Below are 23,128 nucleotides of genomic sequence, written 5' to 3'. Positions count from 1 at the left end.
TTCAAGTTCTTCAGATTACTAAAACGAGTAGGTACCTCACAGTGATCTTACTTTGAACTCTAGTATGAAAATATTCTGGGAATAATTACCTAATATTGTTCAAATACACTTAGAAATGAATGTGAAATACAAATAAATGAACAAAAACTGAGCAATAACTAAGCAAATAAAATAACCAATTGACAGCTAAATTTTATATTCGTCAATAAGCTATTTTCCTGTCATCTTTCTTCCTATGCAAAAACAATTAAGAACATATAATGGTGATGAATCTGTAACATTTCTGCTAAATATCATTTGTGTCGACATAAAGACAACTTCCTCTAGTCTTCGGCTCCTCTTCCAAATTGCAAGAGGCAAAATGATCTGCGAGCATAATTTTTCATTACACACTCGACGTGGCTGAAAATGAGCAGTGCCACCACTGATAGGCCTAATTGGTGAGTGAGAAGGGGTCTGCTTGGGCTATTTCCTGGCAACCAGCGAGCCAGTCAGAGAAAATAGATACCCATGATCTCGAGAGGAAAACGAACCTCTACAAAGTCAAGAATGTAAAAAGGAAAAGAGAATGTGGCGACTGGTAAACGATACCTGTGCCAGCAATCATTCAAAAGGCTCGCCGGTTGCTTCTTTGGAGGCATGTAATGTCATGGTGAGAAGAACACAAGGTCATTGCCTCACCAAGATGGCTGCCAAGAGGATGGCTTCCACACTCGTTGTCTCACGGCAAAGAAGAACCACAGCAATCAGTGGCATTTGTGGCGGCTGGTAGCTCGCAAAACACAGCTGTGTCTAAGCCCGCTTCCTTGAATTTCAATTTTATGCTGTCCATGTCTGCTCCTGTCTGTCTGTTCCTCCGTCATTCCCTCAATCCGCTCCTCGCCATCTGTCCACTGGCCCTGGTAGCATTCTTATCCACCATTTTAATTTGCTTGCGCAGTCATTTTAGCACATGTACAGTAGTGTATTACAAAAATGTGTAAGTACGGAGCCATGCGAAGCTGCTCGGGGAAGCAGGGTTGACAAATGAGCCACTTTAACAGCATTACGAGACGTGAGTCAGTATCAGGAAGTGTTATAAACAGATCAGTCCCTCCGTACAGCAAATAAAGAGTGTATGAATGCGCTGCTGGCAAACTGATTACTACAAAATGCCTGCTATGCTTGTGGATAACAATCCATGTGGCTTTGTGATCTTAAGCTGTACAAGATTCATGACTATGTTCCTTTTATCGCTTATCTCACAAAGCCGCTGATACCACCAAACTCCATGAATTAGCAGGTGAATCCATGATACTGATCCACTGATAGCAAAAGGGTCCAGCAGAAGGAAAAATCTGGGGGTTTCTTGAGTTTTAGTTTTAACTTTTAAGAAGAAATAAATAAAGTGGTAAAAAATTTAAGGGATTAATCAATTTATTAAAACACACTTTGTAGAAGTAATTTATTTCTAAATGCAATTGAAATTAAAATTAAGATTATGAGGTATGTTTTGTATCAAATCATAGACAAACCCTGTGCTGAAAGCAGCAAGACCCAAAGACCTTCATCCAGCCCAGACACCAGAGATGAGGACCTTCAGAAAGACTTTCACAAGTGATGAATTCAGCAGACATATTCCAGATGGTCTGAAGCAATTTGCATATTTTGTATGTCATTAGATTTCTCACTTGATGAAACATATCACCAAAATAATTCTGCATGCGCTGCATTAGATTAAATCCCAACACAACATGGTTGTCATATGACATTATCTCCCCATCTTCTGTTTTCTTAACATCTTTGGATTGGATGTTAAAAATGTGATCATAGAACTAGAAAAATGTAAAAACAACCTTCTACTTGAAGACAAGATTGGCTTGTCTTAAAGCTCTCTGATAGCAGTTCATTCACTTCAGTGCGTTGGGGCAATAAGATAGTGACAGCAGACAGAGAAAGGGTCTACAAGCCTTTCTGCTGGTAATCACTAAAATTACAGCATGACCCTATTGGCTAATGTATTTGAAATAATCTTTCATTTCAAACACTGGGTACATTTCAATGAGAATTGATTAGTGAAAATGACTTCTTTTCTTGCTAATCTAATCTATTGGCATTGGTCAGCGCTGTCTTCATTATCTGACATCCCTCCAGCTCCAGCCAGACGTTCGGGTAAAAGTTTGTGGGACTTTTCTGCTGACGGTGCTCTTGGCTGTGAGGGGCAATTCTTTGATAATTAAACAGCAATATAGAAAGTGCATAAATAACCTTTAGCGGACAGATCCATACACATAAGTTATTCATCTTCATGAACGATAAACTGTCATGCTGTGTTCTACATTGAAGATATCCATTGGCTATTTTTCTCCTTCCACTTTCATTCTGAGTGTTTGTTTATCTCTGTATAAATTTCACTGGCAACCCACTTTCAATGTAAAAATATCATATGTGATAGTCCCTGTCTTAAACCAGCTTGCTCAAGAGTGTGTGTGTGCATTCAAACGTGTGTACTGAACAGGCGCAGGCATGCGGCGGGAGTTTATTTTTGTGGAGTCTTTCAAAGCTGACTTCATTAGGCATCAACACTGATTGAGTGCTATTTTTATGGGTGTATGATTAAGCTTTTTCCAGGAGTGGTTGTTCTCTCAGCTATCTGCACTGTAGATAGTATCTGCCAGCTCCCTGTTTTGATGTGGAAATGATGAGCTTGTTAAGCCTGGCCCATAAAATCGCCATGGAAAATTCTCTATTTCCTTCCAAACCTCCTCAAGTTTTGCTGATGGGTTGCCAGGGCTGGGGTAATAAATATGCAGGGTGACAGAATTCACAGCTTTAAAAACAGATTCCCACTGATGTGGCACTCTAAAAGTTACGGGGTTCAGGATCTCAGACTTGCAATCATCTGTCCTCCTGTCTCTACTTTCTCTTTTTTTTTTTCTCGTTGGCTGAGGGGGGGCTCATCTTTCTATTCTGCCTTCATTTCTTTTAATCCCTCTTTCCCTCCTTCAAACAAAAGCATTATTCTAGCTGGAAGCAAAACCTCCCTCCCACCGGAGCTGTTGTGAAGGCAGACGGTTATGCGTCTCTCCTAATAACAATTAAGCATATTCTGGATAGGAATACTTTCACAGGAACACAGTGTCATGTGCAGATTAACAAATGTTAATAGACGAAGGTCACTAATCTGAACCGTCTCAGCTGCTAGTCTGTGACTGTAAAGTGCAGGTATACTCAGCTGTGTATTCTGTGTGTTTTTGCAGCTTCCCAGCTCAGATAAGATGAGCATTTCTGATGACTCACACTCTGATAAGGATGCAGCTCGGATTTGCAGAGACATCTCAGAAACAGTTAGCCTCTGCTTCTGAAACTGAAAGATATTTGACTTTGATAAATAATAACAGCTTGTATTAAAAAATAATTAATTGTCCAATAGATATCTTAATAGTTTACTGGACGGCTGCTGCTGCTGCTGAGAGTGTTTCTATATCTGCATGTCTGCCCCAAACATAAAAGAGAAAACTGGGTAGCTTCTGCTGACTGCTGTTCACCTTAGCATTCAAGCCACTTGCTCTGTGGCACTCGGGCAATGTCTCAGTGTGAATTTGAGATCAAACTGGCATGGATTTCTTGGTGATGGTTTGAGTATTGAAAGCAAAAAAGCAGAGTCCAGTTGGGGATGCGCTCTGGGGAACACACCGTACCAAACACAGTGTTCTGCAGAGCAGAAGATTGTTAGCGCAGTTCACACGGGTGTCACAGCCAAACGAGCCAATAGGAAGAGAGACAGGCACGCACGCACGCACACACACACACACACACACACACACTCTATCTGCACAAGTCGAATAGACAAATACTGAAAAGGATCTAAATTTAACTAAGACTTGAATCGTCTTTAGAGACTTGGGATCATTACTGACAGGAAGTGAAAACAGCAACACAAAATTAGTCTTTAATTCTCTCATCTCGCTCCTCTTTGTACTGAAGCGACCTAAACGAGGCAGCAAAGCAAACAGGAAGATGAAAAACGGTACTTTCACAGCCACATCAGTGAGGCAAAAATATGTCACATAATGTGACATTCAGGTCAGAACAGCCTCTAAAATGCTGCTGTCTGTTCAGAGCAAAAGCTTTACCTTTTTCTTATCTACTGTACGTCTGATAACCTTTGTTTGTCATGCAAGTAAATGAAATGCACTACTAAGAACGAGACAATTCTCACTATTTTGGTACAATATACAGTGAATAAATAAATAAATAAATAAATAAATAAATAAATATTAATTAAAATCTCTCAGGCATATTTGATGGCCACAGTGAGAAATCATGAAGCTGTACTGGTGTCTGCAAATGTCATTCAGGTCACAAGAGCAATTGAATGGCAACTTTTATTAAATGAATGTTGGGTAATTTAACATAGCTTGTAACACTTTTATTATCTCAAGCTAATGATGAAATCTGGCATTTGTAACACTTCTCTTTATATTTTCCACTCCATTTTTTTTAAGAAGTCATGCCCTCATTTCAAACTGTGGTGTTTTCAGTCCTGCTGCTATGACTTTAAACCATTTTCACCCTGCTTCTGATTTTCACACCAGAGGGGGATTCTACAGATTATAGCAATACCAGTAAGATAGTCACCAGGACAAGGTTAATGAGGGATTAAGACGATGAAATTCTAAAAACCTATCAGCACTCACAAAAAAAAGAAATAAGAATTTTGCAAATGCAGCTATTCAGCAAAATAATACATTCGGGGAAGCACATAAACTAAAAGAATACTACTTGTTGTGTGACACACACATACACAGAATAACATATGCAGCACAACTGTACCTGCACCAGATTCCAGCCCTCCAAGGACTCAGCAATAATGGAGGTCACGGAGGGGCAGACGCCTCCAAAGATCATCAGGTGTTTGGGGCCGTAGCATATGGCATCAAAGAAGGCCCGAAGCCCCTTCGCATTGTCACACTGCAATGACAGGAGGGAGGCGGCGAGGGAGGAGTGAGGGGAGAGAGACAAAGAAGGGAGACGGACAGAGGGAACAGAAAGAGAAAGCAGATTTAGTTAGCTTCATTGAAAAAATTAGAATTGTGGAGATATTTTGCATTTGATCACAACTTGGCCTTTCAGTGGTGAGGATGACATTCTGTAGCTCTCACAGTGATGGAAATCAGACATCAGCGCTCCAGTCTGGTATGAGATACAGTTAATCTGACATGAAAGAAAACTACAGTGATAATTCGCTCTGTAATCCCGACGGAGGCCAGCGACTGGAGAGCAGATACTTGGTGTGTCTCTGCCAAAAACAGAAGTCTGTTAGCATGAGATGTAAATTGAGAAGCACAGCAATACATGATACTCTGCTCTGAGTCAGTGAGTGGATGAATCAATAACTGCAAAAAAGACAGAAAAAAAAACTCAGTCATGGTCACATGGTGATTATATCATGTGAAGTGAGGAACTGGGCAAAAGCAGATATGCAGTGGTGTTTGTTTCCTCTGTACGGTCTCCAAAAACAATGTGTCATTAAACTTGCTATGTTCTCTGAGCACATGATAACGTAATTACAGGGCTGTCTGTGTGTGTGTGTGTGTGTGTGTGTGTGTGTGTGTGTGTGTGTGTGTGTGTGTGTGTGTGTGTGTGTGTGTGTGTGTGTGTGTGTGTGTGTGTGTGTGTGTGTGAGTGTGTGTGTGAGTGTGTGTGTTTTGAAGCCATGTGAAACAATTTAGCTCAAAGGCTGCAAGAGCAATCCAGTGCTCTGGTCCAGTGCTGCAGAATGCAGCCATTTCCCATCACTATAGCAACCAGAGAAAAAGACAGAGAGAGAGCAGGAACGAAAGAGAGAGAGAGAGAGAGAGAGAGAGAGAGAGAGAGAGAGAGAGAGAGAGAGAGAGAGAGAAAGAGCAGGAGAGAGAGAGCAATAGAAAATAAAAAAAGAAGTGTAGGTTTCCATCGATTGCTACATGATCTGGCTAACTGGTTTTGCTGTGATTTCCTGATTTCAACAGTTTGTAATGATATTCCTATCAGCAGTAAACTCTTCCCTCCTCTGTGTTCTATTATTGCCACTCAATTCAGGACGTGTTCCTGTGTGCAGCTGATAGATGGATGGACTGACTGAAAGGCAGGTGGGATGTGTGTGTGTGTGTGTGTCTTCTGACACAGTCCATCTCATCTGGAGAGTCATTTGACCTTGTTAGCCATCAGCTAGCGACTGAATGAGATTTTCCACTGAACAACAGCACAGCGCGCCCTCCACGCGGCAGATTGAAAAACTGAAAATCGAACGTAGAGAAATGAGATTCCTGACATATATAGGTCTGTATGTTGCGAGCTGTTACCAACTTTATTAAGTGTGTTGGCAGGTGTCGTTGCTCCGGGGTTGACTCGGGTTCGCATCTCGTGCTCCTCTCTCTTATCTCTGAAGTTTACAGTGCAGGCGACCTCTACTCGTTTGCATGCAGCGTTACAAGCTGCCCCAGCCACGCTTCTGCTTTGCATTCACCTCTTCACAGTGGAATCATGTGCAAGGATTAAAAACATCTGCTTCTTTTTATAGGAACATCTTTGAATTTTTTTTTTTAAAATGAAAGACCATTTATCGGTTTTCACATGCCTTTCCCTCGCGTGTGCTGGCAGAGAACAACGTATGCCATATTACCGTTCAAAAATAGATTGTGGATATGCCTCAGGTGAAATGAGAGGCAGAAGATGTGATTAGACACAGTGGGTATTCCTTATCCTGGCCACACAGCTGAATGAAACTGCAGGCTATTAAAAACGATATCCTATTTGCATATTCTTATCATTCATTTCTCTCCAGCTGGCCATAAGAAGGTGGGCTGACATTGTCGGATTGTGACTCTCAACTGGTTACCATGCAACAAATAAGATATGTGGGCAGCTAAAGTTGTCAACACGAGTACAATAGGGCTTAGTGATATTGTAGATTTAAGCTGATTTATTATGCGGGCTGACAATACACACAAGGCGGTAAAGAAGCGTCGGGGTCCTCACTGCCCCTCCAGCTAATGAAACCCGGTTCCAAACAAATGCATGAATATTCACCCTCCTACAACCATCTCATCTCAGCTGAGGATTTCAGGCATCTGATGTTAGATTTTCAGGCACTTCACAACTTGTCATCATCATGTTTGATGTATGAATTGTTGGAAATATGTAAAAAACGATGATGTGAATTATGTTCTACAAAGTAATGAATGGCTTCTATGAAGTCAATTCCATAGCTACAATCACTGCAGTTTTAAGAGGGGTATTACACATAAGCAGAGAGCCTCTGTCTCTCCCTATCCTGCTCACAAGCTGACTGCTAGCGTTAGCTGAAGCTGTTGTCTCAATGGTTATCAGTTCATTAAAATCCTATTTACTGGAGGAGGAGACGCACCTAATTAATCCTCAACTAACTCAGTTCTCCTGACAGCAACATGGAAGCTGTCTGACTTCAGCCTGTTTCCACCGTCTGTGATGTATTCATTTAAACTTTAGCTCACTTGGAACCGCTTCTTCCTGTTATTATGAACTCATTGATCTGTTTCTTTCAAGAACTGATTCCAAGCAATAAACTGCATGAGTAAGTGAAAAGAACATTTGTTCTCAAAGTGTGGGGGTCCCCAGAGGACACTAGAAAGCTGAGACAAGCAGCAGGAGGAAACAGGGGTCAGGGGGATGCCTTTTCCCAGCAGGATATTTTAACTAAAGATCTATGAAAAGCCTTTAGAACTATGAGAAATTTGATTTTATTACCTATTTCATCTATGGAGCCCAACAATCATACCTTGTAATGGGATAAAGATTAAAGAATCTGGTGGAGGGTACAATAGGACACACGTTAAAAGCAATGCCACAGCTAAGTGCTCATTGATAGTACAAACCGATGTGTATTTCAGAAGAAACCTGTTCCTCTCTTTCTCTAGTAAGTAACTTTTTAAATATTTACCTGTAATCAAGATAAATGCACAGAACTGGTAAAGACAAGACTCTTTTTTTTTGCCAAAATCAAAATGCAAAGAGTCTGTCTCCAACAGAAATGCAACAAAAACGGAAAAAAGCTGAAAGTGAAGAAACTTTTGAAAGTTGCTTCTCGATCAACAGCCTAAACAATTGAGTCATTATCAAACTAATTGGCAGTTGTTTCTCTTTTGACAAATGACTTCATCAGGCTAATTACTTAGTCCCCCTCTCTCATTCATCCTCGGGAACTTTTGACAGGCACACGAGCACATGATCTGTTGTGACTGCTCGCACAGCCTTGACCGGTGTGTTGTCATGCCAACGGTGTGACTATTCACACTTTGTGCACTCGATGAAGGAAGGATGCCGTGCACGCTGTTCCGACGGTTATATTTAGCCTCTCATTAGATAGTACAACTGCTCCTATGTTAATCGCTGATTATTCAGCCACGAAGACGCTGTAGAAGTCGAAAGACGAAGCGAGACGGAGGGCAGAGAAACACCGGGGTGTATCAGGACCCGGAGAGCGAGGAGACTCGGGGATGACGACAGAAAGAGGAGAAACAGGCGGGTGAATAGAGGGTGAAAGAGGCAGGACTGGAGAGGTATCAGACAGATATTAGCCATACAGTAATAAAGCCAAGTCAACCTGTATTATGAGACTGCCCTTCATTATAACCCCACAATGGAGTGATTCATGACTGTGAGATTAATTCACTGGTGTGTGATTCTTTTAGCAGCTGCACGGCGCCCTGCACGTCCTCCGACCGTCCAAAAAAGATATCTGGATGGAAAATCTGCGGTCATTCTGAATTTCAAATATTTAGCTAAGATGATAAAACTTCCAAAAAAATACCTTCTTCTCTTCATATCTCCTCCCTCGTATGCTTGATTCACTTCTATCCTTCTTCCACAGTTCTGTATTATTGAAGGATTACCGAGCAGACTCCGAGAGGTTTAGGTACAGGCTGTATTTTACACCCAATTCTACCAGGGAATTATGCTGTAAATAAGGCATGCTCGGAGACAAATATCTCAGTCCTGGAAAACACAAATAAGTTCTGAGGATAAACCGGTGCAATGAGGGAGGCATAGCAGCACTTAACTCTGAGGTAGAGTTGCAAGAAATACTACAGCACTTTATTTCCCTCTCCTCCAGTCTGAAATCTAATTCCTGGCATTTGGAGGCCATTTGGAGCAGATCGATGAGGTTAACGCCCGTGGTAATCTGTTTGACTGCCTTGGGAGACAGCCAAGAGAGGTGCGTGTGGTTGTGGGGACGGGGCTGATGGCGGAAGAACCTGGAAATGGAAACTCGAGGGAGGGATATAACTCTGTCTAATGTTAAAGATCCATAAACAGAAAATTTACTTCAAGTGACCGCAGAGTCCAGTCAGTCGCCTGCACCCTGTGAACACACACCTGTTTTACTTCAGTCTGTGGAGTTTCAGTAGTATATTATGTTGGTGCCGCGTCATTTAACTTCACAAGCATATTTTTAGAGATCGGAGCTCCTAGAGGAAAATCATGAGCACAGGGAGAACATGCAAACTCCACACAGAAAGGCCCCAAATGATCTTTAAAGCTGAACCCTCATGCCGTGAAGCCAAATCAATGCTCCACAGTCCGAATCTTTCAAAAACTGTTCGAAATGATTTTTCGAAAAAATAATCTTGTTCATTATTTTGGAAAAGCCGTTTCAGTCTCAGAAAGCTTTGGACTGCGGCGTATTGATTTTGCAACACATTTCCTAAAGCCACACCAGTCAATTTTCCTTCCACGACAGCACAGTCAGTTGTGAATGGACTTCACTTCTAAACTTTTTTATAAATTAACTTTTTCATTTCTAATCTAATTTTCAACTTCTTACTAATTGTTATCTGTGAAGTATAATATCTTGTTTTCTTAAAGGAAGCGAATAAATTAGAGAGATGAAAAAATAGAGGAGTTTTGGAAAACGCTTTGTGGCTGCCATTTGATAGAAAAATATAAATAATGAAGTAATTCAGCTCAAATGAATAATCATAATACATCGGAATGCAGAGTTGCAAAACATGTTGAGTTTAATAAATTGTCCAACACAGATGTGACGGAGTTCCACACTGGATATGTCTTCAGTTTGACTTTTTTTAAACCTAAATCTTGAAATTTCGCCACCTCTAGATACAAGCTGACCCCGTCGAGCATGTCAATACACATCGTGCACGTATCCATGTGTGTACATGTGTGAGACTGTGACAAGAACAAGAGGTGATCAGAGCACAAGGCCGGAGCTAACCATGATGAAATGCCTTGTTAACGCCGCAAACAGAGGCAGCTGCACCTGTCTCTCGGCTAATGGCAAATTACTGCACCCAAATCAGCAACCTGAGGCCCAGCGTCGCACAAAAGACATAGATGTGAGAGAGATAGAAGGGAAAACAACAGAGAAGAGGAGCAGGGAGAGAGAAAATAACCTGATTGAGTGTCAAAAGTGATCTTCCCCGCTCACACTCTCCATTTAGTCATGATAGGGTCAACGGCACAGGTGATTAGGAAGGACAAAATCCATACCAAGTTAAGAGATGATAAACGTGCACTGTTGCCTTAAATAAAATCCTGCAACATCATTTGCCACAGTTGTGAACTCAGCCTATTTCATATCTTTAGCCTATGTGATCACAATGTCCATCTATTCTATGCCACGTTCTCCAGTTCAAGATTGTGGGAATTATGCTGCGTTCACCATCTCTAGTCAGCATGACATGGCGAGTGTACGCTCAGTTTTCCATAGCTCATTCATTGTCTGTATATTTCTATTAAATTAAAACAAATTAAAAGAACATTTCACTATGCAATATTGCTCTTCAGCTGCTCTTATGCAGGTCATTTCAGCTTGCACTGTCGACACTGTGCCTGGTTTATGCTTGTTTTTTGTGTTATTTTGTGATTCTGACTCTGTCTCTGATTGCTGCGCCCAGCCCTGATGTGTTTCACATGTGCCTGAGTGTGTGATTGTCTTCACCTGGTGGCTTTGGTATGTATTTGGCATTGTCTGTCCTTAGCTCTTCTCTGTTTCTATGTGGGCAGTTCTCTGGTGTCTCAGTCTGTGTTCCTGTGTCCTGCTTTGCAAGGCCAAAGAAATTATCTCCTGTGATCTTGAGGAATTAAGTCTTTTGGATTTTAGTTTTTTTGTGGGGTTGGAAAATAGATGAGCTCCTGTTCCACCTGCAGCCAAACATCACACGTCTTTGACTGTTACATGCAGGCCTCACTGAACTGCTTTCACATCCCCGAGCCAGGAGAGGAAATGTGAGCCATGAATTGCTGAATCCAGCAATTGCTAAAGCATATGCTTGGCATTATAAAGCCCTATAGAGTTAGCAGAGAGAAGCCAATAGGTCAGATCTAAAGAAGATTATCCATTTCCCCATGTACAAACCCCTTTAATCCTCTAAACTCTGCCATGGCTGTCAATATCGGCTCCTGTTGGAAGAGGAGGAAGAACCAGAAGGTCTGTTGTGTTTGCAGATGTTTCTGCAGCAACTGAGCACGTTTCCAAACGTTCAGTAGACACATGATAATTCTATCAAGTTATTAGCTTGTTAACTTTTCACTGTGGTCATTCATGTCTAATAAGAGGTCAACGCCTCACTACGGTTCACTAAACCGCAACAGACTCGTCTCACCTGGTATCATCCTTACACAGAAGGCTTTGAGGATGCCAGACCTATTTGTTCTCCATCAATGAGCTTTGTGTGCAACCGAGAGCTCCACCGGGGTGCAACATATCACCCACCTTTCTTTTCTTTTCTAAATGACCATGAAGACATGGCTGACAGGTAATTCACAATCGTAAGGAAACAGTGGAAAAGCAATAGCCAGCCCTTTCAGCAACTCGCTTGAATAAGAGCAACAAGGGGGGAGAGAATGGAAGGACAGCGTGGAGAGAGAGAGAGAGAGAGAGAGAGAGAGAGGTTGAGTTACGGATGCTGCCAGCATCAAGACGGCTTGTGGTAACATTTAAACAGTCGGCCCAAGAGTATCTGAGCAGAGTACACACATTGACTGAGCGAGAGTGGATGAAGTAAAATTGAGAGCAGGATGGGGTGACTGAGTTGTTTTTTTTCAATCTGTTCCCTTCACATTGCATGCTTGCAACAGAGGAAAAGAAAAAAAAAAAAAATCTGAGGAACCCACTACTTGTCTGAGGAGAGACTGGCCTTTAAAATCCACTGCGACAGACTGACTGGGCTGCTCGGGCTGATGGCCGTTTGCCCTCCATCTCCTCCTCTCTCTGTGCAGTCTGGCTCTTGTTGTTGCACTCAATCTATCTCTCGCTTTCTGGAGAGCTCAGATGGCGACCAGGATAACCATGATGGCACGTTGGAAGCCTCTTCGGTGGTGACAAGTCCCTTTCGCTCTTTTTCACTTTCTGTCACTCCCACACACAATATTCCCCCCCCCCCCCCCCCCCCCCCCCCCCCCCCCCCCCCGCGCTCATGCTCGCTCCCAAACGCACGAATTCAGTCGATAATTTATCATCCTTGCGCAAACCGCACGCCAAATCACAGCGGTTGACAGATACACAAACAACAGCGCACACGTTGGCCCTCTCACGAATTAGAGATAAGCTCAAATTGGCCAGTGGTACAAAAATCACAGCGAGCACATTGCACCTTTATTAGCAATCTGTGCGGTGCAGAAAGCAGACGCTGCGCTAAGCCTATTACAGGTTGTTGTGCTTTTGACAAGGCCTGACAACAGCTGGAACATGTCGTGCTTCCCAGGGAGACCGATGGAACCAAAGTTAAATCCTGCCGAAATGACGGGTCCCCGAGGAAACATCAGATGGAGAGAAGAGGAGCGCAGAGGAGAGGCAAATGCGCCAATCAGCCATAACATTATATCCCATGTGTGCACGTCCCCCTCCGACAAAACCGCTCTGATCCGATGAAGCGTGGACTCGAATACGACTTGAAAGAAATCCTTTAAGTCAAAGAAGTTGCAAAAGTGGAGTCTTGACCACCTGTTCATTTGTCCCCTTTTCATGTTATGGATCCTGACTCAGCCAACTGAGAACTCTTGACAAACACCTGAGGAAGTTTTAGGTAAGCTCTGCCTCAGGCTTCAATCTATCACAATTTGGTTCTTCTCAAAGAGCCAATTTATTCTGCTGAAACACTGCTTCTCTCTTTATCATGGCTGAAGTCCGCTTTTTCACCTGAACTAAGAATTTAATGACAGGACATAGGAGATGTAATCTATTCTTACATGGTTTTAAATAGCTCCTATTAACAGTGAGGATGTAAATCTGCTAACTAGTACAAGGGAGAGATGAGGGAAGAAGAAATGAAGGAAATCAGACAGAGTGGACGAAAGGAGGGGGATAAAGTCCATTATGGAGTCAACTGTCTTGAGATCCCAGCCTCCTCCCGTGGACAGAAAAAAAAAAAAAAAGACTGCTTCTGGTTAATAAAACAGGGCTGCACTGGACAAAGAAGCGTTTTGCTTGTTATGCAGGTGTCCAACGTTACTGCAGAGAGAGTCTGAGGCATTTCTACAAGTGTATTTGTAGTACTTTCAGAGTCTTTTTGATTTGGGGAATTGCTGTGTGTGCTGCTGCAAAATGCAGTACGGTCGATTTTGACTCAAGGCATTCCTCATATAAATTCTTCCTGTTTTATCACTGACGGCGTGACCCGAAATGAACTCAAAATGAAAAATTGCAACCCTTCAAGACACTATTTAGATTATGTCGGAGTATACCGCTCGACTGAAGCGGCCTATAAAATGAATAATAAGGGAGCCCGGGAAATTGTTCATATATTTTGTTTCAGTCGGGGACATTAAAGCTTTATGAACAACAACTGTGTAAAAAGCTTAAATCCAGTCCAATTCAAATACTCCAAACTCTCAACCTTTATTTGAGGAAAAAAAAAAAAAAAACATCTTCCAGCTTAGATGTAAAAGTCAGGTTGGATATCACTCCATTTTTAAAAGTCTCCGACTTAACTTTTCATGAGCACTCTCTAGACAAAAGTATAAACCACTGCTCACGTTCAGGTTGGCAAGAAAAAAGGGTGAAAACCCATTTTAAAGCATATGCAAAGTAGCTAGGTGTTCTGCATCAATTTAGTTGCCCAATAGAGCTTAAAGTGGCAGCTGAGAAGCATAAAAAGATTATTTTGTGTGTGTGTGTGTGTCTCCATGCATGTGTATGTAGTCGAAATATTACAGCCAGCTGTGTGGCAGATTAACTATGGTTTAAAATGGCTTATTTTCATAGCATACATGCCCCTTAATGCCCACCAGTGCCCCAAATGTTAATTATGAAATTCTTAGCCGGCCTCAGTGACCATGCTGCACGCTGAAGTTGCAGGCAGTATTTTTTCCTCAGTGCTTTTAACAGTTTATGGTAGTTGCATAAAATATACAGAGAAGAAGGTCTAAGATATCAAATGTGATGAGAGGAAAAAAAAAACTTGATTGATCTACTTTAAGATCTGTAATGTTTTACTGCTAAATCCTGCACCCTAAACAGTAAATGGACTTCTCTTCCGGAGAACGTCTTCAGCGCTTTTAGCCGTCTGAATATGCAGCCTTGCCCAGGGACTCTTCAGCGGTTTTGTTCCTCTGGCTCTGTATATTGCCAACCCTGAGATTAGAGAACAATCTGACAGTCATATATCTGCATACAACTAGGAAATCCCTGGGCACGTTGCTCTTACAGTGAGGCTAAAATATATTGGTGGTACTGTACTGCTATCAGCTACACAACTCAGGACTTGATTATTCTAGACAACCGGTTTTTGTCAAAACAGTACCTGGAGTTGAAAATGGGATTTATGCTTCTTCCTTTTTTTTTTTTTTTTTTTTTTGAAATTCTGCATCTAAATCACTGAATTGGAGCATTTTTGCACCAAGGCAGCAAAATTTACTTATGACAAATACGGAGGTCAGGATTATGCCGTTTCTGTTTTCAGGCTTTTTTTCTTTTAATCAAAAAGATGAGCAGTCTGATAGGAAAACTTTAAAGAAGCCAGCCTACAGCCCTGACCTCCAGCTGTCATTTTCAAATAATTGTCACATTTATGACCTTCATCTCACAGTGCAAAACAGGAAAGGCAAGACATTGGTTAAAATGTTGAGAAAACAAACAGAATTCTCACATGAACAAACTCGAGTAACGGCGATTAAAAAAAAAAAACTTGAAACTGAAGTATGAGATTGAATAAGTGGAACTAAAATTTTAAATGTTAATTTTAAATATTTTGTCATTTTTTTTTAAGCAATAAAAAGAGTCAGTGGAAGATTACTCATTGTTTTAAAGGAAAAAGAATGTGTGTGGGTGTGCGAGACTGACCTTGTGGGACCCAGAATTCATGGTTGACATTGTTGAAACACGAGGATTAGTATGAAATTAGGGTTACAGTTAAACACATGATTGAAAATGTAAACTTAATACTGCACGCACACGCAATGAAAGCCGATGTGATAAAGGGCCACACTGAGGTTTGTGTCTTAAAGACACAGAAAACAACACAAACTGTTCAATTTGCATATTTGCATTCATAAATATGGAATATCGGACGTGCGTTTCAGATCACATGAAGCACTGGGAAGAGTCCATGCCAATATGTTAATATACAATTTTCAATGTATTTTGCAATTTCTGAAAACATTTACATCATTTATCATTGTACGTGATAAAGTAGAATCATTTAAAAAAGATCATTCATGTGCCATAATGCACAGGGAGAACTGAACTTGCATTTTTGTGTGTGTGTGTGTGTGTGTACTTTGTCGACTAAGACAGAGCCCTCCTCGGGCTGTCCCTCGCTGCACCCTGGGGATTCTTCCGGGAATCCTGGCCAGGGTCCCCGTCTGGATTTAGGACTCCCTCCTCCATTCTCTAAACCTTTTCCTTCCAAGCATGACTTCCTTCACTTTTTCGTCATCATCCCCTCCCTTTCATTCCATCCCTCTCGCGTTCTGTCGCTTGTGTCTCGAGGTCAGCTCTCTTCTCTCCCTGCACCTGCAGCTCTCTCCTCCACTATCACTTCCAACCACTCATTCATCCCCTCACTCACTCTCCTCTCATCTTCAGGCGGTTCAGAGTTATTAAGAGTCATGGCTGTGAGCGCTGCGTCATTAACACATCTTCAGCGAATGTTAACGTTGCAGTTTTCTGCTCAATCCAATTACTTTCTTAGTTAATCACCTATCCTTTTTTTTTTTTTTTTTGAAGATGCTTCAAAAGGGCGTACAGACATAACGTGGAGGGCCGATTAAACAGTTGGTGACATGAAAGCACAGAGGACTCTGTTTTAGCTGTTAAAGGTAATGATGAATGACATACCATTGAGAAGAGAACAGAGTTGTAAGGTGCAATGTGCAGCATCAGTACCAGTTAAAACATAAATACTTCATGTGTGCTGTTTATTTGACTCCCTCTCAAATTTAATTTGATCCAATTAGAAGCCTTCAGCACATCGACCGGTGTATTTCACACACGGAGGACATAAAAAGATGTAAAGGTCGGAGAAGAGCAAACTCTGAAGGGAGACTTGACCGCTGAGAAAAAGAGCCTATTGAATGTGGTGGCAGGAAGAGCCTGTACCCGCACAGCTGAAAGTGAACCAGATAACTCTGCTGATGACGGAGCAAATTCAGAGATATTCCCTGTCCGTGGCTATTTTTAACTGAAATGTTTGAAGTTGTTCTCAAAAGAAGAGCAACGTTCAGTAGAAGTGTCCTTCAAAGTGCTACCTTTACTCTGTGCTTACTTTCCTGTCTTTAGCATTTTTTTTAACTTGCACATGGGTGAAAAATTTAAAATGCTCACTGAAACGTAGATGCACAGATTGAATTTAGGTGAAAAAGAGAACCCAGATTGGCTACAACGGGTGTTTTTTTTTTTTTTTTTTTTTTTTTTTTAGTAGCCTAATAATCCCCTTAAGTTTTTAAGTTCTTTCTTTGGATGTTTTTCATTTATTCCAGTCATTTCTATGGCAGCAGCATAAATGCACCCCAGGTTACACACACACACACACACACACACACACATACAATGCACCCTGAGATTCATCAGCTCGGGCGTATTTAACCAGGCTTGGGGCCATGCCAGCAATGTCCACAAACAATCATCAATCATGAGCAGCAGATGGACACACTTGCATACACACAAAAGCATGCACACAAAAGCACACACGCACACGCCATCTAACCAGGTGGTCAACTCTCGTCTCACAATGGCTCATTTCCGGCGCAAATAAACACTCCACTTGAAGCCACTGGCTGCGAGTCCTTGTCGTCTCTAATGAATCGCTTATTGACGGGCTTGTATTGAGGTGACTGGAAAGCCCACTGGAGCCCCGCCCCCTTTCTCTCTGCCCACAGTGGCGACAGTAGAGCAGGAATGCGACAGCCCGTTGTGGACAACACCGTCTTGTTTGAGAAACTGACGCACAATACTGTGTTTCCATAGCTACCAAGAAAAAGAGAGTAAAGAGGTGATGAAGAGAGAGAAGGGAGACAAGGGGCCGGACGGCAAAAGGAAAATTAATTTGTGTACACGGCCATGTCACCAAGAAAATTGCATTTTTTTTTTTTTTCCCTTAGATGGGGACAGAGGAGAATCCTGTGTTAGTCCAGAGCTCTTTCGGGTGTCTGTGTTTGCACGTGTCAAGAGCCAGCCAGATGCCAACTCGCTGGATTGTGGGCAGAGATGCTGCAGAATGTCGGAAAGCTATTCAATACAAAGGCTTTGTGGGGGGAAAAAAACAAAACAAGCAAAACACAACAAAAAACAGGCTGAACGGCTTAAATTAAGACGCAGAGCAGAGAACAGACTATTACAGAGCACGGGGCAAAATGAAACACTCTGATGAATTTAGTGCATGTGCAAGTGTCACGTGCCACGTTCACAACCACCGGAAGGCAGCAGCAGTAAATAAATAAACAACATGCACAAAAGCACACTTTTCCTGCATCGCTCTGACAAACACACAGATCGAGGGTGAGAGAAAGAATTTTTTTTTCTCTCTCTTTTTGTGGCATGACGAGTCGTCTGAATTCCACGGATCTCTAAGTAGGTCATGCAGCCTTTTCAGAGTTTCACTCCTCCCCACGCTGCATCAAAAATGCATAAATCCCTGCACATTCTCCCTGCTAGCAGCTTCCCAGGCTGGCTAAAGCACATCTTTAGTGATTCTAATCCTATCAAAGGTGGTTCTGCTGCTATGTAAACACAACATGGGATAAAAATGCAATCTCTGGCAGTTACATTCATGACAGCTCCATATTTTGTTTTGTTTTTTTTTTTTCTTCCACATAATGCTGCATCCACTTAGTTAATAGGCGACGGCATTGATGGTGTGGGTTTGGCTCAGGTACAGTTAAAACAGTACATGATCAAGCGTTTTTCATTAATGCCAACACATCCCAGGCTCGTCGGAGATATTATCGCTAAAGACACACTCCACTGTCAGATCGGGTGAGTGAGTTGAATAGTCCAGCTGTAAAATGAAAACTTCTGCCAAGTCTCCTCACAGTGGAGATGCAATCAAAAGACGCTAGCTTTAAGGGGAGGAAATATTTTGACTGACGTTCGCAGGGCTTTTTGTGAGAGCGGTGCTAATTTTGTTATTTGATATTTTGATTAGTTAAATTTGAAATGATCATAAAGAAAAAAAAAAAAATAACATTTGAGTTTGTCACATCCAAGACAGAAACAAACGGAGCTGATCCTTGCCGGACAGCCGCTGTCTCTCACTCTGGGGTTTGAGTTCATCAATAGATTAATAATTGAGTAGATCACAATAATAGTCTTCCTCTGTTACACGCCAATCTCTGACCACTGACACACTCCTGGGACCGCAAACGACAGTCGTCACAGTGACTCCTCGCTGCTACATCGCCGATCGCGGCCCTCCCCAGCGGGGACTGTGGCTGGGGTGGGCCTGCGTGTAATGCCTGAATAATTTAAAACTTCCCAAAGTGCCAACTGCAAATCGCAAGTCTGAAAACCCCACAAATAGGAGTCCTAAATGCGTCGTTAAAGAATGAGATGAGGCTGACTGATGTAGTCGGTCTATTATTAATTCTTATAAAGGTTGCCATGTCTTCGTGGCTTGCCAACTGAAATGTTTGATCACAGTTTAAAAGCGATTCTAATTTCAGGTATTGTAATTTTTTTCCTTTCCCTCTTTTTTTCCCTTGTGGCTACTGGTTGCCAAATGGTTGAGAGAGTAGAGGAAATGGAATTTCCTTATCACCTCAAACCCGATCAAATCAAAGCAGAGAGTAAAAAGGCAAAACTTCCCTTTACATGCTATCGGTTGAAGTCCTCAAATGTGCTTTCTTTGAAACTCTCAATCTCAATCTCTCGATCTTCCCTTGCAGAAGTAAAATTCCGAGGTAGAAAATAGTTTTCCTGCTTTCCTGTGGGGACGCAGAATGTCAAAATGAAAAATTAATGAAGATTACAAATACTGTCAGCGAGAATAAGCTATAAGAGTGAGCCTTGAAGATAGACGTAAAGCTAACATGAAGCCCTGCCTCATAAATAAACGAGCTCGTCTTAGCCAACATTAGTTTTCCACCATTAAAAGGTAATATATGACAGACAGGAATGACTGTAGAGAGTATTTGTGACAAGATTGCAGTTGGTGTGCTGCGGTATCTTTATGGTGAACGTTTAGCAGAAGTTATGACTACTGTAGTTAAAATGTCATCTTTATGTCCGTTCATTTGGAATGTTATCAGTATGAGATGTTGATTATGAAATGATGGGTTTAGCAGTTAATGGTTCACTATTGCTGCGTTCAGTGCATCCATGCTGTGTGTGAGGCTTTTACTTGAGACGTACTGGTCCAAATGCAAGAATGACTTCAACTCCTGCGGGTTTTTCTCAACACCTGAATTAGATATGTGACTGGAGGTATAATATTTTTTGTTCTTTTTTTTTATTATTATAGAAGTCATGCGTTGCAAAGTTTGTTCTAGTACCACATTACTGTGAAAGAAATATGCCAGTTTATTAGGATTCTTTAGGAAATCTGTATGGATTCCCGTGTCTCATACACACTTGTCATCTTATCACGGTCACTTTGCCTCACTCGTGCCAAGCTTGCTGCGTGGGATGAAGACATCCTTTTTTCCGATTGGATGCTGTTTCACTATAACAGCACAGGGTGATGTGAGTCACTGCGAGAACTGGATATGTAGGTTACAATACAGAGATCCCCAATCAGGAATTTTTTTTGTTCAACATGTCACGGGACATAATGTACAACAACTGAGTCATTATTCAGCTCAGTTTGGTTTTATTGACATTGCGCCAATCACAACACAGGCTTTCCCTGTATAAAGCGAAAAAGCAACAACCTATACCGAAACCTATTTAAAGAAGTCACAATGAAAGTCATTTGATGAAAATGTGTTGAAGGTCAAAAACAGTAACAGCACGCGACTGTATGTCTTTGCATTCAGCCCTTGCCTCAGGTATCAGCAACAGATCAGAAAATGTCCTTAAATCGCAGATCAAGAGGAAAGTGGTGCAATATGACAAAAACTTCCCGACCAAAGGAAGGTGAAAGAGGTAACTTTGCAGATAACGTGCATCCATAACCGCAGGATGAAACTGCCAAAGTTACAATGTTTTACTGAATGAGTGTAGGAATGTCAGATAGTAAATGAACAGATAGCATTGTTACCATCTGTTGGGAAAAATTCTTTCCTTGCAAGTCGGTGCAGTATTTAAACATAATCTTTAAAGTTTATTTCATAATATAAATTTTTCTCCAATACAGTCCAAACACTGTATAGTAAGTCATAATTTTACCCTCCTCTTTTTTTTGGTTTATCAGTATCTAGTCAAAAATTAAAAGGATTAAAAAAAAAAAAGATAAAAGAAATTTCTCCCCCATCAGATTTGCGTTTCTGATGCCTGCAGGAAATCCCACTCCATACTCCCCAAACCACTGATTTAATTTGATATTGTAGCGCAGCACTTTGCAGAGTATCGCCCTGAAAAAAGAAGCCACTGACTAGCATCACAATATGCTCCTGCGAGCCCAAACCACAGCGAAGGCCCATCAGAACCTATTTACATCTCAAGACTAAGCCGGGGAGGTAAAGCCTTAGTGAGAGGGTGTTTTGGCCTGCAGGGGGGAAGGAGAGGCGTCTTTTTCAGTTTGAAGCTCCCAAACTTTCGCAGCACAGGCAGCTGAGTTTAATGAGTGTTGTTGAGCTCTGGTAAGCACGAGCAACCAGGCAGTTACAAAACTCTCCTTCGCCTCCTTAGCTCTTCTCTTGACTCGGCAATGCCCAGTGGCTTCTTATTCTTCCCAGTGAACCAACAACCCCTCACATGCGACGTGTCAGACAAAGACCAAGGAGCAACATTGAAATAACGACACCTCCAGGGCTCCGGCACACACACACACACACACAGCTCCTCTCTCCCCTTTTGAGCTCCCTACCTCTTACTCTGTGCATCTCCCTTTGTGTGCACATGTGTTTCTGATGTACGACTGTTTGCTCAAGTGAGAGAATCCACAGATCTTCAACAGCAAAGTTGCCTGAGGGTTCGCTCCTAATTGCCCCCAACACAAGTAGGCCAAAGCAGTTCATCTCAAACTGACGAAACAAAAAGACAAACACAAGGCGGAGGTGTGCCTCCGCAGGCAGGGAGGGGGGGTTCTTTTATTTCCATTTAATCCTCAGACGTCTCCAATCTACTATTTAAAGATGTGTTTAAAAGCCTGGAGCATCCGTAATGAGTCTAAGTGGCATGTCATATAAATAGCTGCTATATGGAGTGGCTAATCAGGAGTAATCATTAGGAGGCAAAAATAAGGATAAGTGAGAGGTAAACAGAGGGAAAAAAAAGAACAACCCAGCTGTTTCTGCCTACCTGCCCACCTGATTGCCTCTCTGTGTGTGTGTCAGAGGCTGTGTATATTTGTGTGTGTCCCCCTCGCTGACTAGCAGTAATGAATAAAATAACAGTGGAGGAAGATGAACTACTTCCTCTGTGAACTCGTCAGCCAGACACTGGCATGCACTGCTGCTTCCAAGATGGCCGCAGCTCTGCCCCCTCTCTTTGTGGGTACTGTCTGTTATAGATAGCGGAGGGGGGGGGGGGGGGGGAGAAGCACAATGCAGGTAAGAATATGTTACACAGCCTGAAGACGTCCATACAAATATGACGGCTGCTTAGAAATGAATGCAACTTTTTTTTTTTTTTTTTTTGGCTCTTGCATGGAAAACAAATCTGCTCTGCTTGAAAACATAACAGCTACTTTAAAATGTATTCAGAGAATAATTGTTTTTGTGATACTTTCTTCTTCTAAGCCAGTGAAGATTACATTCAAGTTCTGCTTACTGATCCAGTCAAATTAAGAACTTCAGTTACCATCAAATTTCCAGGACTTGTGCCAAAAAGCTGTTCGGGACAAAAGCCAACAGATATGAGGCCGATAGCAAAGAAGCATCCTCGCTCCTGCGGAAACAACAATCGCTTAGGTGTGATGATAAATGTGGACAGCTGTGATGGAGGCAAAGGAGTGTGACTCTGGAGGTTCTTCTTTCATGTGTTTGATGTGTCTCCATGAGGATGGCAGGGTCCCCGGGGGGAGCAGGGCAGGCCAGAAGGCCTTTGATGAGGCACCTCCGCTGGCTGTGATCGGATAAAACTGCTCCCCTCTCATTCGCACCTGCCCCTGGAGAGGATGCTGTGGCTCTGATAGAGGGATGGATTTGTTGAATAATACAGGGATTCGGTCTTATTCTTGCAGTGGTTCAGCCTTGACACAGCGCTGCAGGATTATTTACATTGTGAGGAGCCGGCTGGGGTAAAGCCTGACAGATAATGGAAAATTAAAAAGGGGATCTAATATTGCTGGAAAAAAAAATAATAATAATAAAAAAAAAACTAAAAATGGCATGTGTGAGTTTTTTCTTCATCTTAAGGATTTGTTTTTACAGTAAAAGATAATTTGCAAATGAAAACTTAATGCACATATTTCACTTGCACATTCAGTTGTACAGTTGTAAAATTCCTTCTCCTACATGCAAACTGGGGAAACTCAGACCAGCAACCTTCAGCAAACTGTTATTGTGTCAGATTACCATGAACTCATCAGCATATCTTAACTGTAGTTTGTGCAGAACAATGTTTGAACCA

The 23,128-nt window shown here is 41.9% G+C and overlaps 1 protein-coding gene across 1 annotated transcript in view; it reads right to left on the bottom strand.

Moving 5' to 3' along the window:
- Positions 1-23,128, bottom strand: part of gabbr2 (gamma-aminobutyric acid (GABA) B receptor, 2) — a 181,377-nt gene that overhangs the window by 119,177 nt on the left and 39,072 nt on the right. Inside the window, exon 2 of the mRNA XM_030120610.1 lies at positions 4,816-4,953. Coding sequence (XP_029976470.1) covers positions 4,816-4,953 — 138 coding nt within the window. The remainder of the gene's footprint in view (positions 1-4,815; positions 4,954-23,128) is intronic.

The sequence above is a fragment of the Salarias fasciatus genome, chromosome 22, assembly GCF_902148845.1.
Source record: "Salarias fasciatus chromosome 22, fSalaFa1.1, whole genome shotgun sequence".
NCBI classification, from domain to species: Eukaryota; Metazoa; Chordata; class Actinopteri; order Blenniiformes; family Blenniidae; genus Salarias; species Salarias fasciatus.
This window is presented reverse-complemented; position numbering and strand designations above follow the sequence as displayed.